This window comes from Salmo trutta, chromosome 3 (genome assembly GCF_901001165.1).
Source record: "Salmo trutta chromosome 3, fSalTru1.1, whole genome shotgun sequence".
NCBI classification, from domain to species: Eukaryota; Metazoa; Chordata; class Actinopteri; order Salmoniformes; family Salmonidae; genus Salmo; species Salmo trutta.
The window spans coordinates 51,159,721-51,183,541 of NC_042959.1; the positions used below are offsets into that span (position 1 = coordinate 51,159,721).

General features: G+C 41.4%; 1 protein-coding gene across 1 annotated transcript; it reads left to right on the forward strand.

Moving 5' to 3' along the window:
* The first annotated feature begins 7,238 nt into the window (after positions 1-7,238).
* LOC115177482 (serine/threonine-protein kinase Nek8) lies at positions 7,239-23,102 on the forward strand. Its single transcript, XM_029738296.1, has 5 exons — positions 7,239-7,293; positions 20,331-20,476; positions 20,655-20,793; positions 21,001-21,108; positions 21,279-23,102. The coding sequence occupies exons 2-5, from the start codon at positions 20,331-20,333 to the stop codon at positions 22,488-22,490; spliced, it is 1,605 nt and encodes a 534-aa protein (XP_029594156.1). The 5' UTR covers positions 7,239-7,293; the 3' UTR covers positions 22,491-23,102.
* Positions 23,103-23,821: the final 719 nt, after the last annotated feature.

Sequence of the window (23,821 nt, forward strand, 5' to 3'; positions counted from 1 at the left end):
GTAGCGCACACACAAACCTCAGCATACCTGCAGTCAGTGGCAGCCCGTCTATCCCTATGTCAGCATGCAACCACATGCACAGCTATCAGACATCCACTGTTTCTCTCTCGCATTATTTGGCACTATTTAAGCTTGCCATAACAAAGGGGTTGAATAGTTATTGACTCAAGACATTTCAGCTTTTCATTTTTAATTCATTTGTAAACATTTCAAAAAACATAATTCCACTTTGACATTATGGGGTATTGTGTGTAGACCAGTAACAAAAAAAATCTAAATTTAATCAATTTTAAATTCAGGCTGTAACACAATAAAATGTGGAATAAATCAAGGGGGATGAATACTTTCTGAAGGCACTGGTGGAACGACCCATATGCTATCAGTGGCTGAAAGAGGTTTTTCATGTATTTATCTCCTAGTCTTGCTATCACTAGAAACCGGTTCCATTCATAAATCTCGACCTGAAGTTTAACCTAAAGTAAGAGTGAAAGGACAAATAGAACAAGACAGGTTTTCTAAGGCAACAGGGTTTTCAGCAGCAACCCTGGTGCTGTAGATACAGTATATTTAAGCAAAAAAACCCAGGGGGGTGTGTTATATTTTACCTTTATTTAACTAGGCAAGTCAGTTAAAAACAAATTCCTATTTTCAATGACAGCCTAGGAACAGTAGGTTAACTGCCTTGTTCAGGGGCAGAACAACAGATTTGTACCTTGTCAGCTCAGGGATGTGAACTTGCAACCTTTTGGATACTAGTCCAACACTCTAACCACTAGGCTACGCTGACGCCCCATATGGCCAATATACTGTGGCTAAGGATTGTTCTAAGCACGACACAATGTGGAGTGCCTGGATATAGCCCTTAGCCGTGGTATATTGGCCATATACCACAAACCCCCGAGGTGCCTTATTGCTATAATAAACTGGTTACCAACTTAATTAGAGTAGTAAAAATCATATCCGTGGTATACGGTCTGATGTACCACGGCTGTCAGCCAATCAGTATTCAGGGCTCGAACCATCCAGTTTATAAAAACTCAGTCAGTCTTTTCTCCTCTCTTCCTCTCCCCATACCATAAACCCCTTTCATATGATGAAAAGTCAATGGAGTGGCGAGATATAGTTGGAGAAGCTAGTACCAGTACCGAGTTGATGTGCAGGGGTATGAGGAAATCGATGTAGCTACAGTTGAAGTCGGAAGTTTACATACACTTAGGTTGGAGTCATTAAACTCTTTTTTCAACCACTCCACAAATTGTTCTTAACTGACTTGCCTAGTTAAATAAAGGTTAAATAAAAAATAAAAGCAATAAGGCACAATTGAGTATGGTATATGGTCAATACACCACAGCTAAGGGCTGTTCTTACGCTTGACGCAACGTGGAGTGCCTGGATACAGCCATTAGCCGTGGTATATTGGCCATTTACCACAAACCCCCGGGATGCCTTATTGCTATTATAAACTGGTTACCAACGTAATTATAACAGTAAAAAGTAACTTTTGTCATACCTGTGGTATATGGTCTGATATACCACAGCTATCGGCCAATCAGCATTGAGGGATCGAACCAGGTTTATAATTGTAAATAAATCCCTTTTGTGTATGTGCATAACTATCGATAAATCCGACAGGAGAGTTGTGTGATGAAAGTTAGAGAGAGGATCTGGCCCCACAGCCTTCCAAATGTTAACCTGTTTAAAGGTCTTACTCTTATCGGCTACGGAGAGCGAGATCACACAGAACAGCTAGTACTCTCATGCATGGTTCAGTGTTGCTTGCTTCGAAGCAAGCATAGAAGGCATTTCATTCCTCTGGTAGTCTTGTGTCGCTGGGCAGCTCGTGGCTGAGTTTCCCCTTTGTAATCTGTGATAGTTTGCAAGCCCTGCCACATTCATCGAGCATCAGAGCTGGCAAAGTAGGATGCAATCTTAGTCCTGTATTAACACTTTACCTGTTTGATGGCTCGTTGGACGTCGTAGCAGGATTTCTTATAAGAGTGTTATGGTCTTTGAAAGCAGCAGCTCTAGCCTTTAGCTCAGTGCGGATGTTGCCTGTAATCCATGGCTTCTGTTTGGGGTATGTACATACGGTCCAGGGTTTCCTTTAGGAAAATGTGGCACCGGACAACATTTACTGGCCATTTGAGAAATTTACCGGACCCATGTGCACTGGGTGCATAACTCAAAATGTAATTTGCAGGAAAACACCATTCTAAACAGCGCACATGAGAAAGCACCATTCTTAACAGCACACCTGATAGCGCTTCCATATCCTCTACGGCAGGTAACTGGGGTACTGGGTTTATTTCAATTGACTAATTTCCTCATATGAACTGTAACTTAGTAAAATCTTTGAAATTGTTGCGTTTATATTTTTGTTCAAAATAGATATTATGCTAGTTGTTATAGACCAGGTAACCCCAGGGATACACACAATGCTGTCGGGGGTACGCCAAATAAAAATGTGATTAGATTTTTTTTTAAGTCCATTTATATTTTCCAACGGGGCTATTCATTTGGGTGAGGTTTTTTTCTCACATGAGTAGCCTCGTTTCACTGCCACAAATAAAATGAAACCATCTAGAGTTCAGCGAAATAACAACACAATGTCAAATACAGGTAGCCTAGTCAAATAATTAACAACCAATCACATTAACCGTTACTCTCTCGCCGGAAATCCATTAACGGTCCGTATGTAGCCAAATGTAGCTGCTGCTCATTCCTGTTTGCTCGAAAATGCATAAATGGTTTAAAAAAGTAAGACCCACGTCCATAGAGACACATACCAGCTCTACTGGTAGTACTGCTACTACCAGCAGTACTACACCTGCATCTGTCGACGACACAAGTTGTTCTGCTTCCACGAGCACATCCAATGCTCGCATCAGTAATTCTACATTTGTTAGCCCAGCTAGCATGGACACTGACAGTTGTGAATCTGATGCAGCCAAAGAGCTCCTGCCCCCTTACCCCGGAAAGCACCGAACAACAAACAGGGACGTTGGACCATCGAAGAGGCGCAAATATGATGACAACTACATTGATTTGGGGTTCACTTATATTGGGAGTAGTGCCTTTCCTCAGCCACAGTGTGTTATATGTGCAAAAGTACTATCACAACTCGATGAAACCTTCACTCTTGCGCAGACATTTAGAAACAAAACATGCCAATTTGAAAAATTTTGGAGCGAGAATTAAGGCGACTTTCGAGAAGTAAGACATGTATAAAAGCAACAGATACCATTACTAAGAAGGGGCTAGAAGCATCTTATATGGTGAGCGACCGAGTGGCTAGGACAGGCAAGCCCCATACTATTGCGGAGGACTTAATTATTCCTGCTGCTGCAGATATGGCTGGGACAATGCTGGGGGAAAAGGCCAAAAAAACTATACAGACAATATCTTCATCAAACAACACTGTTTCACAACGCATCAGTGACATGGCAGGAGATGTTTTGAAACAATTACTGCTTCGCATACAAGCCAGTGAATTCGATGTGTTACAGCTGGATGAGTGTTAAAATAATTTTATATCTTGATGATAATAATCAATAATCAATAAGCCTTGACTAATTCCCAAGGTTTGTAAGACAATGGGTTAAATAATTAGACAAGGACTCAGCTTTCTGCAAAAGGTTCATTCGGCTTTATTCATCAGAACGTTCTGAGGTCAAGATAACAAAACAGTCATTATATAGTTTCTTGCTTACTTACGCACATGCATTTACACACTAACTGTTGGTGAACTGCATCCCCCTTTGACTTCCCACACTGTTTATCATTATCCAGCTCAGCCTCTTCCTTTCCCTCAAGGTTAGGAACCTCTTGAAGTTTTTACTCCCTTTACCATCTGGCCCCTGCCCTCTACACTAAATACACACACACATTTCTCTCCCTCTCCAGCCTCTACTAGACTTTCTGGGACTAATCGATCATTACATTGATTATTCATTAACCGTGCTACATGACTTATAATTCATAATGGTTTATTGATTCATTTACCTTTATTAGATAATTCTCTTATCAATGAGTCAACAGACGTGGCGGGCCTGGCACATCTCCTGGTATATGTCCGTTACGTTTATGGGGGGTCAATTAAGGAAGGCATCCTCTTCTGCAAACCAGGACAACAGGAGAGGATATTTTTAAAGTACTGGACAGCTTTGTGACATCATATGGACTTTGGTGGTCAAGATGTGTTGGTATCTGTACAAAAGCCATGACAGGGAGACATAGTGGAGTGGTAACACGTGTGCAAGCAGTTGATCCCGACGCCACTTGGGTACACTGCAGCATCCACCGAGAGGGAATGCCTGACAGCTTGAAAGACGTTTTGGACACTACAGTGAAAATGGTTAACTTTGTCAAAGCAAGGCCCCTGAACTCTCGTGTATTTTCTGCACTATGCAATGATTTGGACAGCGACCATTTAACGCTTTTACAACATATAGAAGTTTGCTGTTAATCAAGTGACAAAGTATTGACATGTTTTTTTTAATTGACAAGCTTAAAGTTTTCTTTGCTGACCATAATTTTCACTTGTCTGACCGCTTGCATGATGACGGGTTTCTCACACGACTGACCTATCTGGGTGATGTTTTTTCTCGCCTAAATGATCTGAATCTAGGATTACAGGGACTCTCTGCAACTATATTCAATGTGCGGGACATAATTGAGGCTATGATTAAGAAGTTGGAGCTCTTCTTGGTCTGCAATAACAAGGACAACATACAGGTCTTTCCATCCTTGTATGATTTTTTTGTGTGCAAATGAACTCAAGCTTATGGGCAATGTCAAATGTGATATAGTGAAGCACCTGAGTGAGTTGGATGCGCAATTACGCAAGTACTTTCCCGAAACAGTTAACTCAAACAACTGGATTCGTTATCCCTTTCATGCCCTGCTTCCAGTCCACTTACCAATATCTGAACAAGAGAGCCTCATCGATATTGAAATAAGCGGTTCTGTGAAAATTGAAAATTGATTTTCTGGATTGTGCTACGCTCAGAGTATCCTTCCTTGGCAAAACACGCTGTTAAGACACTGATGCCCTTTGCAACCACGTACCTATGTGAGAGTGGATTCTCCGCCCTCACTAGCATGAAAACTAAATACAGGCACAGAGTGTGGAAAATGATTTAAGACTGAGGCTCTCTCCAATACAACCCAACATTGCAGAGTTATGTGCATCCTTTCAAGCCCACCATTCTCATTAACCTGTGGTGAGTTAGTCACAATTTTCAATGAACAAATAAAGTTTTATATGTAAGATGGCTAAATAAAGACCAAAATGATTGATTATTATTTTATTATTATTTGTGCCCTGGTCCTATAAGAGCTCTTTGTCACTTCCCAGAGCCAGGTTGTGACAAAAATTCACACTCATTCTTATGTTTAATAAATGTATTGTATATTGTATGTGTGGCAGGCTTACAATGATGGCAAAAACATTTGAAAGTGCGCTGACTCTGGTGCTAGAGGTGGTATGCAGCTGGAGGTTGAATGTTTGAAGGGGTACGGGACTGTAAACATTTTGGGAACCACTGCTCTTTATGGTAGAGTGGCCAGATGGAAGACACTTTTCAGTAATAGGCACATGACAACCCGCTTTGAGTTTGCCAAAAGGCGCCTAAAGACTCTCGAACATGAGAAACAAGATTAACTGGTCTGATGAAACCAAGATTGAACTTTTTGGCCTGAATGCCAAGCGTCACGTCTGGAGGAAACCTGACACCATCCCTACGTCGAAGCATGGTGGTGGCAGCATCATGCTGTGGGGATGTTTTTCAGCAGCAGGGGTTGGGAGACTAGTCAGGATCGATGCAAAGATGAACGGAGCAAAATACAGAAAGATCTTTGATGAAAACCTGCTCTAAAGCGCTCAGGACCTCAGACTGGGTCGAAGGTTCACCTTCCAACGGAACAATGACCCTAAGCACACAGCCAAGACAATGCAGTAGTGGCTTCGGGACAAGTCTCTGAATGTACTTGACTGGCCCAGCCAAAGCCGGGACTTGAACCAGATTGAAAATACCTGTGCAGCAATGCTCCCCATCCAACCTGACAGAGCATGAGAGGATCTGCAAAGAATAATTGGAAAAACTTTCCAAATACAGGTGTGCCAAGCTTGTAGCGTCATACCCAAGAAGACTCGAGGCTGTAATCGCTGCCAGAGGTGCTTCTACAAAGTACTGAGTAAAGGGTCTGAATACTTATTTAAATGTGATTTCATTTTTACATTTTTACTACATCTGAAAAAAAGTCTAAAAGCCTGTTTTTGCTTTGTCATTATGGGGTATTGTGTGTAGATTGATGAGGGGGAAAAACGATTTAATCAATTTTAGAATAAGGCTGTAATTTAACATAATTTGGGAAAAGTCAAGGGGTCTGAATACTTCCCAAATGCACTGTACATTGGAGAAAAACTGCCACTTAAGTTTTGTGGTCAGCTTGCATTACCTTGTAAGTTTATTTAAAATATAGTGGCTGGTGAGGGTCTACTAGGGGAGAGTGGGTCCACCGAGAGACTGAAGTGAGATGAGTGGAGGCTCCACACACACACACACACACCTCAGAGAAGTGTCTGATGCCCTCCCAGTCACCCCATTACAAACCCCTTGATAGAGCCCTTCTCCACTCTCACCAATAACCACCATTGTTTTGGTGAGCATTGAGAGCATTTTAGCTATGTTTTCCTGGATATCCTTTAGCTGTTCATTGCTCTCATTTGCTCCTTGTCTTTTGCTGTTGGAGAATTATTATAATTAATTTTTTAATTGAACCTTTATTTAACTAGGCATGTCAGTTAAGAACAAATTCGTATTTACAATGACGGCCTACACCAGCCAAACCCGGACGACACTGGGCCAATTGTGCACCGACCTATGGGACTCCCAATCACAGCCGGTTGTTATAAAGCCTGGATTCTAACCAGGGTGTCTGTAGTGACATCTTTAGCACTGAGATGCAGCGCCTTAGACCGCTGCGCCACTCGATTTATCGATTATAGAGGCTAAATTTGAACTTTGTTGTCTGGCTTCTGCATATAACCACAGTTTTGTCGGTACAAAACAGATGTACTCACTCCCCATGCATCCTATACGAACATGCGCCTGGCACACATTCTCTATGTATGACAGACCACATTCTCTGTCATTTCCAAAGAAAGGGGCATGACCACTTTAGGGGTAGGGCAGAGGAGACGTAAAAAACACCGACAGCTGTATTCTCTTATGTTTAAACCTGACGCACCAAGACAGCAGCCGGTCCTGAACTAAACTGACAGAGGTTGAGGTAAGGATATTTTAATAGAATTTGATCTTAAAGTCCAGGTAACAGATAATGGACATCTGGTGCTGTATATTAATTTAACTAATATAGCTACATGGGTTTAAACTAGAAACATTGTTTGTTAGCTTACAATTGTACAATTTATACACCAAGCATATAGAAACCACAGACTGCTGGAAAGCCCCAAACGCAAGATTGTAATTTCTATGACTCACACATTGGAGGAACATATTGCCTGTAGCCCTACTGTACATGGTAACCTGCTACGTACCAATTGGCAAATATGGAAAACGACTGAGGATTTTCCTAAAATATTCACAACATAATACAATTACGATCTTTATATAATAAAAATCTAATTTCATCAATAACATGTGGGAAACCATATTTGAGTCAACATTAGCAAGCCAGCAGCAGATAAAACAGAAAGTGAATTCTCTCCTCCATCTCTCCCAAGTTTTAGCTTGCGGCTATCACTGTCTAAGTTTCAGATATTTACTAGCCCATACCAGTGACAAACTTATCTATGTTATCGACATATGGCAGTACACAAACAAAATCTAGCTCACTTATTTTGGCAGTTAGAAAGAAATAGCCGCGTCCCCCACAAACACCTTGAAAACAACTTTTTCCCATATTTAGATGGAAGACGTGAGCTAAATGTGGTAGCTTCTCAATAATGAAATGTGCCCCGCAGATAGACGGGTGGATGCCCAATTCACCTGCCTTATTTTGAATCCCACTTTGTATAAGTTTTTCATTGACTGTGTAACGCTGACCACAGGGCGTTGTAGGATTGTTTCCAAAGTTAGAGCAGATTTGGATAACAAACACAACTTTTAGAACAGCATTACAATATTTGAACAATTGATTTTAGAGTTTGTAATTTGGGAATGTTTTTTTGGGGGGTGCTTTAAGTGACTCATATATGCATTTCTGGCATTGAGAAATAGGTGTTACACTGCCTTTAAGATTATACTAACTGTATTTGATTAACTTCCTACTTATAACACGCATGAAGTTAATCAACTTTTCTTTTGTAAAATAGAACAAAGGAGATTTTGTCTGTTTGTAACGATTTTTGTTTGGAGACGTAGCGGAGTCAGGCGCAGGACACAGGTATGAGTGCAAACAGTCTTGTTTACTCAAAAAAACACAATCAAAAATCTCCAACAGCAAAACAACAGGGTTAGGAGAAACACCTCCAACAACCACTGACACGAAACATTCACGGACAAAACAGAAAGGGAAGCCAGAGGGTTAAATAAGGAACATAATAAGGGAATTGAAAACAGGTGTGTATAATTAAGACAAAACAAAACTAACAGGGATACATGGATCGGTGGTGACTAGTAAGCCGGTGACGTCGACCGCCGAACGCCGCCCTAACAAGGAGAGGGGCCGACTTCGGCGGAAGTCGTGACACTGTTGTATCAGTATCCAATTAGATGTATGTACTGTAAAGAGGATTGAAAATGTTATTGCTCTATTCTAGAGGTGTCAACGTAATTTTCCAAATGTGGCCATTTCTGTAAAGCCAATGTCAAGAGAGCTGCACATTGCTTTGGGAAAAAAGGACATTTTCAAATTCTGCGTATTTACATGCTTAACGTTTAGCAATTTCCTCTTTGTTGGAATAGTATGAGCTCTGAATGTATTATTGTAATGTGTCGTCATTCCCAACATCAAATATTTTCAAATAATTGTAGTATTGGGAACTAGGGGACACATTATATCTGATGGCAGGCCACGAATGGTCACTGAAAGGTATCTACCTCTCTTGATATACTAATGTCTGTCCCTCAGACAGCTTTGCTCCTATTCATCATCTCTGACTTTTACATTTCGAATTCCTACTCTTGCTTTTTCTTGCTGTGACTATTGCTCTGTATCGATCTGTGTCTCTGTGTCTAATCTATATTGATACTATGCCAATGAATGACAAATGGTTGACTTACAACACAGCATGTGACTTTTTTGTACCTTTGTAGTTTGACAACATTTGACTGTGCTATCAGGGATCTGGGAATTCCTCAATCAGAGTTGCTTGGTTTTGAATGGTTTAGAATAACAGGTTAGATTTTCAACAGAATGTCCACCTTACTATGTGAGAAACTGTATGTGTAATTCCTGTTCTACAGTTGCAACACTGTTTGCTTTAGTTTGTAGTCAACAGACACACCCTTCTCATCCACTTCATTATCATTTTCTATTTGGAATTCTCTCTTTGTCTTTGTAACTTTGAGATAATTGACTTTGTAGGGTGTACTTACCGCAGAGCCCCATCTGTTTTGAGCCCCACCTGTTTATCAAAATGACCTGTTTTGCATGTTATTTTGGCATTAATACATGTCACATATCAGTTTGCAAACAATGTAAAAAAAAATCACTTGAGTTAATAAAGCCGCATACAAACATGGTCTCTTTTTTGCTTTCTTGAGTAAGGCAGCTCCAAAATGCAGGTGTTTCAGCTTAGCTCAGTGTTTTCTGTGGTGGTGGGGCAGCTAGCGGAAAATAAGACGAGTACGGGTTGGTAATGTCCTCTAGTTGCGTCGTGATTGGCTCAGTGTTCTGTCAAATCTACGGGGAGAACTCGAAAATTCAAGCCCCTTGGGTGCTGCCATAGAGTTATATTAGAAGTGGCCATCCAAGAAGGCTCAAGGTTGTTAGCAGTTGATGTTATTCTTCAATAACACAAACTCCAAAGCAAATCAGGGGGAGAAAAATAGGTTTATTTGAGAAGGACAAATCATAGATGTTATGTGGCGTGGCAGGTAGCCTACTGATTAGAGCGTTGGACTTGTAACTGAAAGGTTGCACGATCGAATTCTCGAGCCGACAAGGTAAAAATCTGTCGTTCTGCCCCTGAACAAGGCAGTAAACCCACTGTTTCTAGGCCGTCATTGAAAATAAGAATTTGTTCTTAACTGACTTGCCTAGTTAAATAAAGGTAAAAAAAATGTTGAGAAATAGATGTTCAGTCTCAGCTTTTCTCCACAGAACAAAGGAATAGGATGCCATTTATACCCCCCCCCCCCCAATCAGAAGTCCTTGCAGTACAACTGGGATAATAGCCAAATAACAAGTATCCTGCCCCAGACTCAATGTACAGAACATATCGCTCTGAGTTCAGGAGTGGCATTCCATAGATTCTAAACAGCTGTTGAACTGAAACCCAACTCCTATTTACAATTCCCTATTGACCATTAGTACTCTAGTTTTTAGTCCTCTCATCCTTTGCGTTGTGTATTTATCTTCAAAATATTCTAATGTCATTGGCCACAGATAAAATTACATCAAATCCCATTATATCTACAGTAGCGTTCGACTGATCATGTCAACATCATACTTTCAAAGCTAGCAGTCATCACTATGTATCAATTATGAAGAGAAATTATAGATAAAACGTATCGGTGCAAATCGGCCATTACACAACAAGTTGGAAATCGCAAATTCAACATGGAGTGGTTTGGAAGGAATCAGTGGCTAACTGCAAGCATTTGCAAAGCAATCACTAGCCTTCTATTCAGTGGAGTGGATGTGTGGTCCAAGTCTGGGTTTAATGGTTTCTTTTCCAAGATTAAAAGGATAAACATTCAACATTGGACATGCTGTCAATTCAGCCACGTTCAAAACAACTGGAAAATCGGAACTGGGAAATCTCATACTTCAGTGAGTTCAAGACAACTGGGAACTCTGAAAAAAATGAGCTCCGACTGAGAAAATTAGTTTTGAACGGTCATCCAACTCGGATTTCCAAGTCGGGAACTCAAGCTCCGACCTGAAGATCACTAACGCCATGATTCAACCTTTTTTTTTGTTCCCAGTTGTCTTGAAAGCACCATAAATCGATAGAATGCCAGACTTTGATGACAAAGTTTATGACAAAATATACCGACGAAGGACCGCCGTGCCATCTTCCTGTTCAAGTGAGCACAACAACGTAAATCCAAAAATGTCTTGTATGCTGCTGCATAAATTATGTTATATGCCAGGGAGATATGTATACTGTAGCTAATAAAGTAATACTAAGTGTATGTTGTGTAGTAAGCTGTTAGTAGCCCATATGCCTCACTCTAATAATTTGATCCCTGTTCCCCCTCATAATTTAGCCTAATGTTCTGACTTGGTGGTGCGTGTAGCCTTTAACCTGTTTTTGGTAAATGTTATCATTGAATATTGTGAGAGCTTTCATTGTCTGCTTATATGCCCCCTTTATTTATCCTACGGTTTTGACTTGGTGTACAGGGAGAATACTGTAGGAACAGCCCATGTTCTGAAATCTGGCACTGTACATTTCAAAAGTGCTGAACTAATAGTTATATTGACAACGTCCGTCCTAGCTCGAAATTACGGACTGCCTCTTATCCACTCGTCGTCCCCTTATGCCATAGCTTGTACATCTCAATTGTCAGTAGAAACCATATTTGTTTAAGCAAGTCATCCATATCATCTATGTTTTTTAAAAGGCAGTGAATGAGGTTGAATTAACTGTTTCTCTGCCAGTCAAGGCTCCGCTGATATTCATGTGTAGCGGTGGTAAGGTGTTGGGACTGCAGTTGGGACTCCGCTGTTGAGACAGCTTTATGTAGGCCCTAACAGTTTGTGGGCACCATTTGTCACCGTTATAGTCCAATTAATGTATTGTTTAGTTGTGTAGTGGCTTTGCTGGCATCCATCTAAAATAAGTTTTGGGAGTTTGCCCCACCAAGATTTACATGCTAAAATTGCCACTGCAACAATAGTATATGCCTCGCACACTTTCTCTGTGTATGACAGACTGACCATATTCTCTGTCATTTCCCGAGAAAGGGGCATGATTACTTTAGTGGTCGGACAGAGGAGTGGTAAAAAAAACACCCAGCTGTGTTATTTTATGTTTACACCTGACACAGCAAGACAGCAGCCATACCTGAACTAAACTGAACTAAACTGACAGAGATAAGGATAATTTAATGGGATTTGATCTTAAAGTCCATGTAGCAGATAATGGACCTTATCTGACATTAATGTAGTTGGTGCTGTATATTAGTTTAACTAAAATCAATGGGTTCTAACTTGAACAATTATTTATTAGTTTACAGTTTATGCAACTCGCATATAAAAACCAGTAAGACTGCTGGAAAGCCCCGAGTGCAAGATTGTAATTTGTATGACTCACACAGTAGAGGAACATATTGCCTGTAGCCTACTGTACATGGTAAACTGGTGCGCACCAAAAATATTCACAACATATTGACACAATTACAATCTTATTTCAGCAATAACATGTGTAAAATCATTTGCGTGAACGCTATGAAGCCAACAGCAGACGAAACAGAAAGTGAATTCTCTCCTCCCTCTCTCCCCAGTTTTAGAATGCGGATAACACTGTCTAGCTGGCTAGGTTTAGGATATTTACTAGCCCATACCAGTGACAAACTTAGCTACCACTGAACAAAAATGTAAACACAACATGTAAAGTGTTGGTCCCATGTTTCATGAGCTGAATTTCTTTTCTTCCATAAGCACAAAAAGCTTATTTATTAAGCATTTCTCCTTTGCCTAGATCATCCATCCACCTGACAGGTGTGGCATATCAAGAAGCTGATTAAACAGCATGATCATTACACAGGTTGTCACGCCCTGACCTCAGAGATCCCTTTTATTCTCTATTTGGTTAGGTCAGGGTGTGACTAGGGTGGGCAATCTATGTTTTCTATTTCTTTGTTGGCCGGGTATGGTTCTCAATCAGAGGCAGCTGTCTATCGTTGTCTCTGATTGGGGATCATACTTAGGCAGCCTTTTTTTCCACCTTTAGTTTGTGGGATCTTGTTTTTGGTACTGTGCTGTGTAGCCCTACTGAACGTTACATTTCGTTTGTTTTGTTTGTGGTGTTCATTTTAATAAAGAAAGATGTACGCCTACCACGCTGCACCTTGGTCCAATCCTTCCAACAACGAACGTAACACAGGTACAACTTGTGCTGGGACAATAAAACCCACTTTAAAATGTGTAGTTTTGTCCCACAACACAATGCCACAGATGTCTCAAGTTTTGAGGAGCGTGTAATTGGCACTGTAGGAATGTTCACCAGAGCTGTTGCCAGATAATTTTATTTTTATTTCTCTACCATAAGCTGCCTCCGACATCATTTTTGAGAATTTGCCAGTAAGTCCAACTGGCCTCACAAGCTCAGAATATATGTAAACACGCCAGCCTAGGACCTCCACATCTGGCTTCTTCACCTGTGGGATAGAATGGGTTAAAACCCATTCTAGTTGGCTGAGCCTGGTTCCCCATTGGGTGGGCCTGGCTGCCAAGTCGGTGGTGTCATGACTCTCCTATGAAGATCTGAAGGATCAGGTTAGAGTGGGTCCGCTCTACAGTGCCCTCTCTCCCCCTCTCTCTCCCCCATATTGCATAATGAAACAATATTTATGTCATCCAAATAGTTGGAATGGTCTGTGGGTACTTAAAGAACAATCATGTCGAATGTGTTACGAATTTGTGATGTAACTAAAGACAGTATAACAACATAACTGTATCTCTGAATGTGTATATTTCCCAGTTGTATAATTTATAGGATTAAATATGAAACTATTTGTGAGAAGATGAAATGTGATCTTGGCCTTCTAAATGAGAAAATGTTTTTTCATGTTAAGTTTATCCAGTCAGTAACCACGCCCACGTGAGCACAGACATTATCCCAAAAGTAATGGAACAGCAGTTATCAGCTGTATGTACGGTGGTGAAGTCCTTTTTCTCTTCTCCCGCTCTTTCTTACATGCCCCTCCCTTTTAATTTTTGTAACAAGCCATATCTGGTTAGTCTACTAGGGACTTTCATTGCATTGTGTCGTAATCAATGTGTAAGCTATCCTGTTTGTGTGTTTATGTAATTCTGTGTGGATATTTAGTTAGTAAATAAATAATTAAGACAATTAGTATATCGCTGATTCATCATTTATGCTAGGGTTTGTGCAGATATCCAAGAGTTTTGCGACATTCAGAATGAGACTGATGGAGGTAAATCATAATTAATGGCTGACTAAGATGAATAACGGTATATTCTGATATTGAGTGAATTCGGGAAACGGTAACTCATTTAAAACTTTTTCCGTGGTGCCCCAAGATTGCTAATGAGTTAATTGTTGCATGATTAATTTAATCATCGTAATAATTAAACATAGTTAATTGATTTTATAAAATAATCGTCATCGCATTGTTGATAGTAACGACACGACAGAGGGCCTATGCCCTCCCATGGCCATCCATGGCTGCACTTCTGCCCAGTCATGTGAAATCCATAGATTATGGGCTAATGAATTTCTTTTAATTGACTGATTTCCTTATATGAACTGTAACTCAATACAATATTTGAAATTGTTCCATTTTTATATTTTTGTTCAGTAAATGTTATCAACATTTACACAAACAAAATCTAGCCCACTTATTTTGGCAGCTAGGCCATATAGAAAATTCCCTCAGAGCCACAGAATGACTGAATTACCGCAACGCGCAGCCCACACTTGAAAACTACTCTTTCCCATATGCTTGTATTATCTATGACAGCATGAAAAGCTGGCAGACATGTTTACACTTGGTTCGTTTTATGAGTGTTATTTAGATGAAAGACGTGAGCTAAATGTGGTAGCTCTAGAGTTAGCTAACATTAGCATAGAGATAGCGAGCTAGATCTTTCATTTCCCCAGTTCACTTCCACACCAGTGATAATGCTCATGGTCTTTGCTGGTGCTGCTGGCTGTTTTAGATGCTTTAAAAGCCACATTGGGACAGCATCCACTTTGAGATGCAACTTCTTGCTTAATTCCTCCTTCCATTGTTGACGTCTGTGGAAGTCCTCAGGAATGAAATGTGCCCCGCGGTTTTACGAGTAGACGGCCAATTCGCCCAAACTTATTCCACTTTTAGAAGTGTTTTTTTCACCATGAGACGCTGACCACAAGGCTTTGTAGGATTGTTTCCGAAGTTAGAGCTGATTTGGAGAAAACCTCAAACACAACTTTTCGAACAGCATTACAATATTTGAATAGTTGACGTAAGAGTTTGTAATTTGGGAATGTTTTTTTGGGGGTGCTTTAATATGCATTTCTGGCAATGAGAAATAGGTTCTACACTGCCTTTAAGATTATACAAACTGTATTTCATTAACTTCCCATGTATAACAAGCATGAAGTTAATCAACTTTTCTTTTGTAAAATAGAACAAAGGAGATTTTGTGTGTTGTATCAGTATCCAATTAACTCAGGTTGGTGGCACCTTAATTGGGGAGGACAGGTTCGTGGTAATGGCTGGAGTGGAATTGGGGAAGGGTATCAAGTACATCAAACACATGGTTGTACATCTAACACATGTCATTCCATTCACTCCGTTCAAGCCATTATTATGAGTCGTCTTCCCATCAGCAGCCTCCACTGAATGAAATGTATGTCAGGTAAAGAGGGTTGAACAAGTTATTGCTCTATTTTAGAGGTGTCAATGTAATTTGCCAAATCTGGCCATTTCTGTAAAGCCAACGTTAGGAAAACTGCACATTGCGGGAAATAAATGGCATTTTCATATTCTGCATGCTCATAGTTGAACAATTATCTCTTTGTTTGAATACTGTAGCATAAGCTCTGAATTCATTATTGTAATATGTTGTCATTCCCAACATGAAATCTTTTAAAACCATTGTAGTGTTGAGAACAGAAGTAGGGGCCACATTATATCTGATGGCAGGCCACAAATGGTCACTGAAAGGTACACAACATGATCAAAAGTATGTGGACACCTGCTCGTAGAACATCTCATTCCAAAATCATGGGCATTAACATGGAGTTAGTCCCCCCTTTGCTGCTATAACAGCCTCCACTCTTCTGGGAAGGCTTTCCACTAGATGTTGAAACATTGCTGCGGGGACTTGCTGCCATTCAGCCACGAGAGCATTAGTGAGGTCGGGCACTGAGGTTGGGCGATTAGGCCTGGTTCACAGTCGGCGTTCCAATTCAACCCAAAAGTGTTCGATGGGGTTGAGGGATCTGTGTAGGCCAGTGAAATTCTTCCACACCGGTCTCGACAAACCATTTCTGTATGGACCGTGCTTTGTACACAGGGGCATTGTCATGCTGAAACAGGAAAGGGCCTTCCCCAAAAATCCTCTAGAATGTCATTGTATGCTGTAGTGTTAAGATTTCCCTTCACTGGAACTAAAAGGCCTAGCCCGAACCATGAAAAACAGCCCCAGAGCATTATTCCTCCTCCATCATGATAAGCTGCAGACCACATTACCTACCGAGAGAGTTTTCATCTATATTCTTTGTAGCTGTTTACATACCACCACAGTCAGAGGCTGGCACCAAGATAGCATTGAATGAGCTGTATTCCGCCATAAGCAAACAAGAAAACGCTCACCCAGAGGCGGCGCTCCTAGTGGCTGCGGACTTTAATGCAGGGTAACTTAAATCAGTTTAACCTAATTTCTATCAACATGTTAAATGTGCAACAAAAAGGAAAATAACTCTAGACCACCTTTACTCCACACACAGAGATGCATACAAAGCTCTCCCTCTCCCTCCATTTGGCAAATCTGACCATAATTCTATCCTATCCTTCCTGCCATCCAGGACCTCTATACCAGGCGGTGTCAGAGGAAGGCCCTGAAAATTCTCAAAGACTCCAGCCACCCTAGTCATAGACTGTTCTCTCTGCTACCACACGGCAGTGGTACCGGAGTGCCAAATCTAGGTCCAAGAGGCTTCTAAACAGTGTCTACCCCCAAGCCATAAGACTCCTGAACATCTAGTCAAATGGCTACACAGACTATTCACATTGCCCTCCCCTCTCCACACCACTGCCACTCTCTGTTGTCATCTATGCATAGTCACTTTAATTAACTCTACCTACGTGTACATATTACCTCAACTAACCGGTGCCCCTGCACATTGACTCTGTACTGGCACCCCCCTGTATATATTGTTATTTTTTACTGCTCCTCTTTAATTACTTGTTACTTTTATCTCTTATTCTTATCCATATTTTTTGAAGCTGCACTGTCGGTTAGGGGCTCGTAAGTAAGCATTTCACTGTTGTATTCGGCACGTGACAAATACGATTTGATTTGATCAAACATTAAATTTGGCACTATGCATTCGGGCAAGTAGCATTCTCCTGGCATCTACCATACCCAGATTTGTCCGTCGGACTGCCAGATAGTAAAGTGTGAATCATCACTCCAGAGAATTCGTTTCCACTGCTCCGGAGTCCAATGGCGGGAGCTTTACACCACTCCGGCCAGTGCTTGGCATTGCACATGATGATCTTAGACGTGTGTGGCTGCTTGGCCATGGAAACCCAATTTATGAAGCTCCCTACAAATAGTTGTGCTGACGTTGCTTCGAGATGAAGTTTGGAACTCTGTAGTGAGTGTTGCAACCAAGGACAGACTTTTTCTTTTACATGCTACGCATTTCAGCACTCGCCGGTCCCGTTATGTGAGATTGTATGACCGACCACATTGCAGCTGAGCTGTTTTTGCTCCATTTCCACTTCACAATATCAGCACTTAAAGTTGACCGGGACAGCTCTAGCATGGCAGAAATTTGACAAACTGACTATGATGGTGCCACATTGAAAGTCACTGAGCTCTTCAGTAAGGCCATTCTACTGTCAATGTTTGTCTATGGAGATTGCGTGGCTGTCTGCTCGATTTTATACACCTGTCAGCAAAGGTGTAGCTGAAATAGCCAAATCCACTCATTTGAATGGGTGTCCACATGCTTTTGTATATAAAATGAATCTACCTCGTCTGTCCCTCAGACAGCTTTGCTCCTATACATTATCTCAGACTTTTACATTTCGAATTCCTATTGCTTTTTCTTGCTGTGTCTCTGTGTCTAATAGGCAGTGTTGCAAAGAAAAAGCCATATCTCAGACTGGCCAATAAAAAGAAAAGATTAAGATTGGGCAAAAGAACACAGACAGTGGACAGAGGAACTCTGCCTAGAAGGCCAGCATCCCGGAGTCGCTTCTTCGCTGTTGACGTTGAGACTGGTGTTTTGCGGGTACTATTTAATGAAGCTGCTAGTTGGGGACATTTGAAGCGTCTGTTTCTCAAACTAGACACTCTAATGTACTTGTCCTCTTGCTCAGTTGTGCACCGGGGCCTCCCACTCCTCTTTTTATTCTGGTTAGAGCCAGTTTGCGCTGTTCTGTGAAGGGAGTAGTACACAGCGTTGTACGAGATCTTCAGTTTCTTGGCAATTTCTCGTATGGAATACCCTTCATTTCTATGTTCAAGGAAAAACTGACGAGTTTCAGAAGAAAGTTATTTGTTTCTGGACATTTTGAGCCTGTAATCGAACCCACAAATACTGATGCTCCAGATGCTCAACTAGTCTAAAGAAGGCCAGTTTTATTGCTTCTTTAATCAGGACAACAGTTTTCAGCTATGCTAACATAATTGCAAAAGGGTTTTGTAATGATCAGTTAGCCTTTTAAAATGATAAACTTGGATTAGCTAACAAGGTGCCATTGGAACACAGGAGTGATGGTTGCTGATAATGGGCCTCTGTAGATATTCCATAGAAAATCAGCTGTTTCCAGCTACAATAGTCATTTACAACATTAACAATGTCTACACTGTGTTTCTGGTTAATTTAATGTTATTTTAATGGACAAAAAAAATCTGCTTTTCTTTCGAAAACAAGGACATTTCTAAGTGACCCCAACATTATGAACGGTAGTGTAAGTATTCAGACCCTTTAGTCAGTACTTTGTTAAAGCTTGTTTGGCAGCGATTACAGCCTCGAGTATTCTTGGGTATGAAGCTACAAGCTTGGCACACCTGTATTTGGGGAGTTTCTCCCATTCTTCTCTGCAGATCCTCTCAAGCTCTGTCAGGTTGTATGCAGAGCGTTGCTGCACAGCTATTTTTAGGTCTCTCCAGAGATGTTCGATCAGGTTCAAGTCTGGGTTCTGGCTGGACCACTCAAGGACATTCAGAAAGTTGTCCCGAAGCCACTCCTGCGTTGTCTTGGCTGCGTGCTTAGGGTCATTGTTCTGTTGGAAAGTAAACCTTCACCCCAGTCTGAGGTCCTTAGTGCTCTGGAGTAGGTTTTCATCAAGGATCTCTCTTTACTTTGCTCTGTTCATCTTTCCCTCGATCCTGACTAGTCTCCCATGGCTTGGTTTTTGCTCTGACATGCAATGCCGACTTATATAGCCAGGTGTGTGCCTTTCCAAATCATGTCCAATCAATTGAATTTACCACAGGTGGACTCCAATCAAGTTGTAGAAACATCTCAAGGATGATCGATGAAAACAGGATGCACCTGAGCTCAATTTCGAGTCTTATAGCAAAGGGTCTGAATACTTATGTAAATAAGGTATTTATTTTTTCTACATTTGCCAAGATTTCTCCAAACCTGTTTTCACTTTGTCATTATGGGGTATTGTGTGTAGATTGCTGAGGATTTGTATTTATTTAATCTATTTTAGAATAAGGCTGTAATGTAACAAAATGTGGAAAAAGTCAAGGGGTCTGAATACTTTCCAAAGGCACTGTATTGATACTATGCCTACAGCACTAAGTCCTCACTAACACAGCATGTGACTTTTTTATTTGTGTGTAGAGTTTGACAACATTTGACTGTGCTGGCATAAATAGTGCTAACAGGGATTTAGGAATGCCTCAGAGTTGGTTGGTTTTGTATGGATTAGAATACCAGGTTAGATTTTCAACAGAATTTCCACCTTACTATATGATAAACTGTCCATAGAATTCCTCTGTTCTACAGTTTCAGCACTGTTTGCTTTAGTTTGTAGTCAACATACACACCATTCCCTCCCACTTCATTATCATTTTCTGTTTGGAATTCTCTTTGTCTTTGTAACTTTCAGAGAAGTGACTATGTAGGGTGTACTTACTGCTACTTACCCTAACAATAGTATTATAACAAATGTTATGCAGAGGTGAATGCTTTTGTTGTTTTTGGTCACAATGTTTAACATTTCTATTGGATCTTGACCTCACTGCCCACTCATCACCAAACCCCCTAGATGGCGTATTCCACCAGCACTATTGCTGCTGGCAGCTTTGGGAAGATATACAGGGAGAAGTACAATGACACCTGGGCTGCAATCAAGAAGGTGCCACAACACTTAATCAATAGGAGAGACCTGGAGAGAGAGTGTCAAGTATACAAGTGAGTATGACAGACAATGTGCTATCATGGTATGTTGCTAAAAGGTGATGATATCAGAGATGGTGTTGATGAGGGTGCTGATGAAAAGGTCATTACAGAAGTGCTTGGTTTTGCTGTAGTCCAATGCCCCTCATAACTCTGTTTTCTTTCACACTCCCTCTGTGACCTGGGACACCAGAAAGGCAATTCATCCTAACATAGTGAAGCTTCTGGGTAATCCAACACTCAAGGACTCTAAGTGGATCATCCCCATGGAGTTCATCTTTGGAGAGGAACTGGAGACAACCATCTTCAAATCACAAAAATCTAAAATACAGGTCTGCCTATGGATCCCACTGCTGCCACCAAACATGCATGCGACAGTGTTGATGAAAGTTCACATAGCATAATGTTTGTCTGAAATAACTGATTTAACAAGTGTCTATACCTACAGGATTTTCAGGGGGCCTTCCCAACATTATTAAAACATTTATATGTGCAAGTCAGCTCATCGGTTGATAATCAAAGCCTTTGTTCCCCCACAGTTGACTCCATCTATAAAGGCCAACATCATCACAGGCATGTGTGAAGGACTGCTTCACCTACACAGCAAAGATATCGTCCATCAGGACCTCAAGCCTGAGAACATCATGGTGAGAAAGGCAATAAAGTTGTTTTTGTTGTTCTGATGTTCGTCATTAATGACGCAAGACTTTAGAAGCAGTTGTCCATCTGTTGTTTATCACTATCACATTATCACTGTAAATAAATAGACTAGATATAAAACAATATTTCTCCACCCCTCTCAAATTATCTCTTCCAGGTAGAGCATGACACTCACCGAGCTGTGATCATTGATATGGGACTGGCCAAATTCTTCTGTAATGGCCTAAATTCTGCCATGGATATGGGCAATGAGGCCTACTCTCCACCTGAGGTCCTGCAGAGGAGGGGCCAGAGAGATCAGCGTTCGGACGTGTGGGCTATGGGTAAAATCATTGCCGAACTTTATGCCAGAGTCAGGCTGTACACCCCCAGTGTCTGTCCAGCTAAGATCCATGAGATCCTCAGTCTCCAAGGCCAGCAGTACTGTAACGCTGTCTGTAGGATGGTGCAGAGAGACCCCACAATGCGAGCCACCATGGCCGGAATCATGCCGGAGATACAACGGGCAGGGGTAGATGGCGGTGGTGGCAACACCGAGGAGAAAAATAGAGGACATCATCTGACAACCTTTCCTCACACTCAGGTAAAAGACACCTTGCCACGTCCTCAAGCTCCTGTACAGCACTCACTTTCTCCATCGAGATTTGAGTGTGCAGCTTTTCCAAAGCATGAGGTCAAGACAGCACTAAGTCCTCAAGCTCCTGTACAGCGTTCACCATCTCCATCAAGATTTGAGCGCAATGCTTTACCAAGGTCTGAGGCCAAGACGCTAGTGGGATCTCCTGTGAGAGCAACTTCTCCATCGAGTTGGGAGCGTATAACTTCTCCAAAGCCTGAGGTCAAGACGCTAGTGCGAGCTCCTGTGCGAGCGCCTTCTCCATCGAGATGGGAGCGTACAGCTTCTCCAAAGCCTGAGGTCAAGACGCTAGTGCGAGCTCCTGTGCGAGCGCCTTCTCCATCGAGATGGGAGCGTACAGCTTCTCCAAAGCCTGAGGTCAAGACGCTAGTGCGAGCTCCTGTGCGAGCGCCTTCTCCATCGAGATGGGAGCGTACAGCTTCTCCAAAGCCTGAGGTCAAGACGCTAGTGCGAGCTCCTGTGCGAGCGCCTTCTCCATCGAGATGGGAGCGTACAGCTTCTCCAAAGCCTGAGGTCAAGACGCTAGTGCGAGCTCCTGTGCCAGCGCCTTCTCCATCGAGATGGGAGCGTGCAGCCTTGCCAAAGACTGAGTTGAAGTTTGAGGTGAAGACAACACTGCAACCACAACCCATACAGCGGTCACTTTCCCCATCAAGATGGGAGCGAGCAGCCTTGCCAAAGCCTGAGGTCAAGAACTCACCGACTCCCCTTCCAAAAGGAAGACCATGGTAATACTCTGGTTCCATCAGGCATAGCTCAACCCAGTCAAAATGTCATGAAACAGCTTCTCTACAAAGAGGCGTCGAGGGGTCTCCCATGCCCACTCCACACAACGGGCGGGGTGCGAATCCGCCGCTATGCACAAAGGAATGGGAAAGTGGAGACTTGGGAGCAAAAGGAGGTGGAGACTGAAGGAGGTATTAAAGTCAAGTTTGAAGATGTGAAGTTTAACAAGAAGTTGTAAGTAGGTTATTGACAGTTTGTGAAATAGTAGGGAGTTGATTTGACTCTGCTTCTCCAGAGCAACAACAGTAAAAGCTGTATTGCACTATTAAGAAGGAGGTTGAGTAAGGATTCATGAATGATGTTGAACGACTATATCACTTTACAGTATTGCTACAATGTTGCACATCTGGTTAGGTGCCAGTTTGCAGAGGCAACTGGAGTCAAATAACTATCTGTGAATGTTTCTGAAATCTCATCCCTCTTGCAAATCAGTTTTATCTTTAGCTTGATATCATTCATTTGACTGTGAACATAGAAGATACAAAAATGTTTTTTACTAAGACAAGAAGATCTTACATTTAGCTTACAATTAAGAATTAAAGTCATTTTTCACAAATATATGCTGTGTTATATCCTCTTTACAATATGGTGGAAAAATTGCAAGATTATGTTATAATACGTTTATTGCATCAAATGGTTGTTTTATGCAACAGAATAGAGTGTTCTTAACTATTGTGTGTGTGTTCTACTGAGGATGAGCCTCTGGGAGATAACATTGACAGGAGATTTATGATGTCTTTTGGGTGATAAAACCTAAAGAGCATTCCAGAGCATGAATTCATGTTTCTGTTCTATACCATACCAGGGAGAGATGGTTCCAGTTTGTAGTCGGAGGTCCAGACTCTCTATACAATGAACTGTTGACACAGCAGATACTGTCTGCTATGTATTATAGGTATCTTTCATACAGATCTTAACCTTGTGACCCATTCTATATATCTGTTGTTTGTCATGTAGGTTGAAAGGGGTGTATCTTGGCTATAAAATACCTTTGTACTTAGGCTCGGGGCTCTCAACGAATCATCTGAGCGTGAATCGTCGACCAGACATCCTTATAGTAGAGCACTCAATCTATTCACTTTACATGTGTGCATTGTATTGACCTGCTCCCTTATTAACAAGTGATTAAATATTTAGTTTAAGTATAACTCTGACTTGTGTGTTAATTTCTTTACTATCAAATGAGGAGAAAAACTTAACTACCACAACAACAAAGTGTACAAAATGGCCTCTTTTCAAGACTTTGCCAACCAGAGCTGTGTTCAGCTCCAGACAGG

What these genes read in the sequence shown, in the direction of transcription:
- LOC115177482 (XM_029738296.1), top strand. Translation starts at nt 20,331, where the DNA reads ATGGCGTATTCCACCAGCACTATTGCTGCTGGCAGCTTTGGGAAGATA. An exon ending in AGAGAGTGTCAAGTATACAA is followed by an intron (nt 20,477 to 20,654) that starts GTGAGTATGACA and finishes CTGGGACACCAG; the next exon opens with AAAGGCAATTCATCCTAACA. An exon ending in CACAAAAATCTAAAATACAG is followed by an intron (nt 20,794 to 21,000) that starts GTCTGCCTATGG and finishes GTTCCCCCACAG; the next exon opens with TTGACTCCATCTATAAAGGC.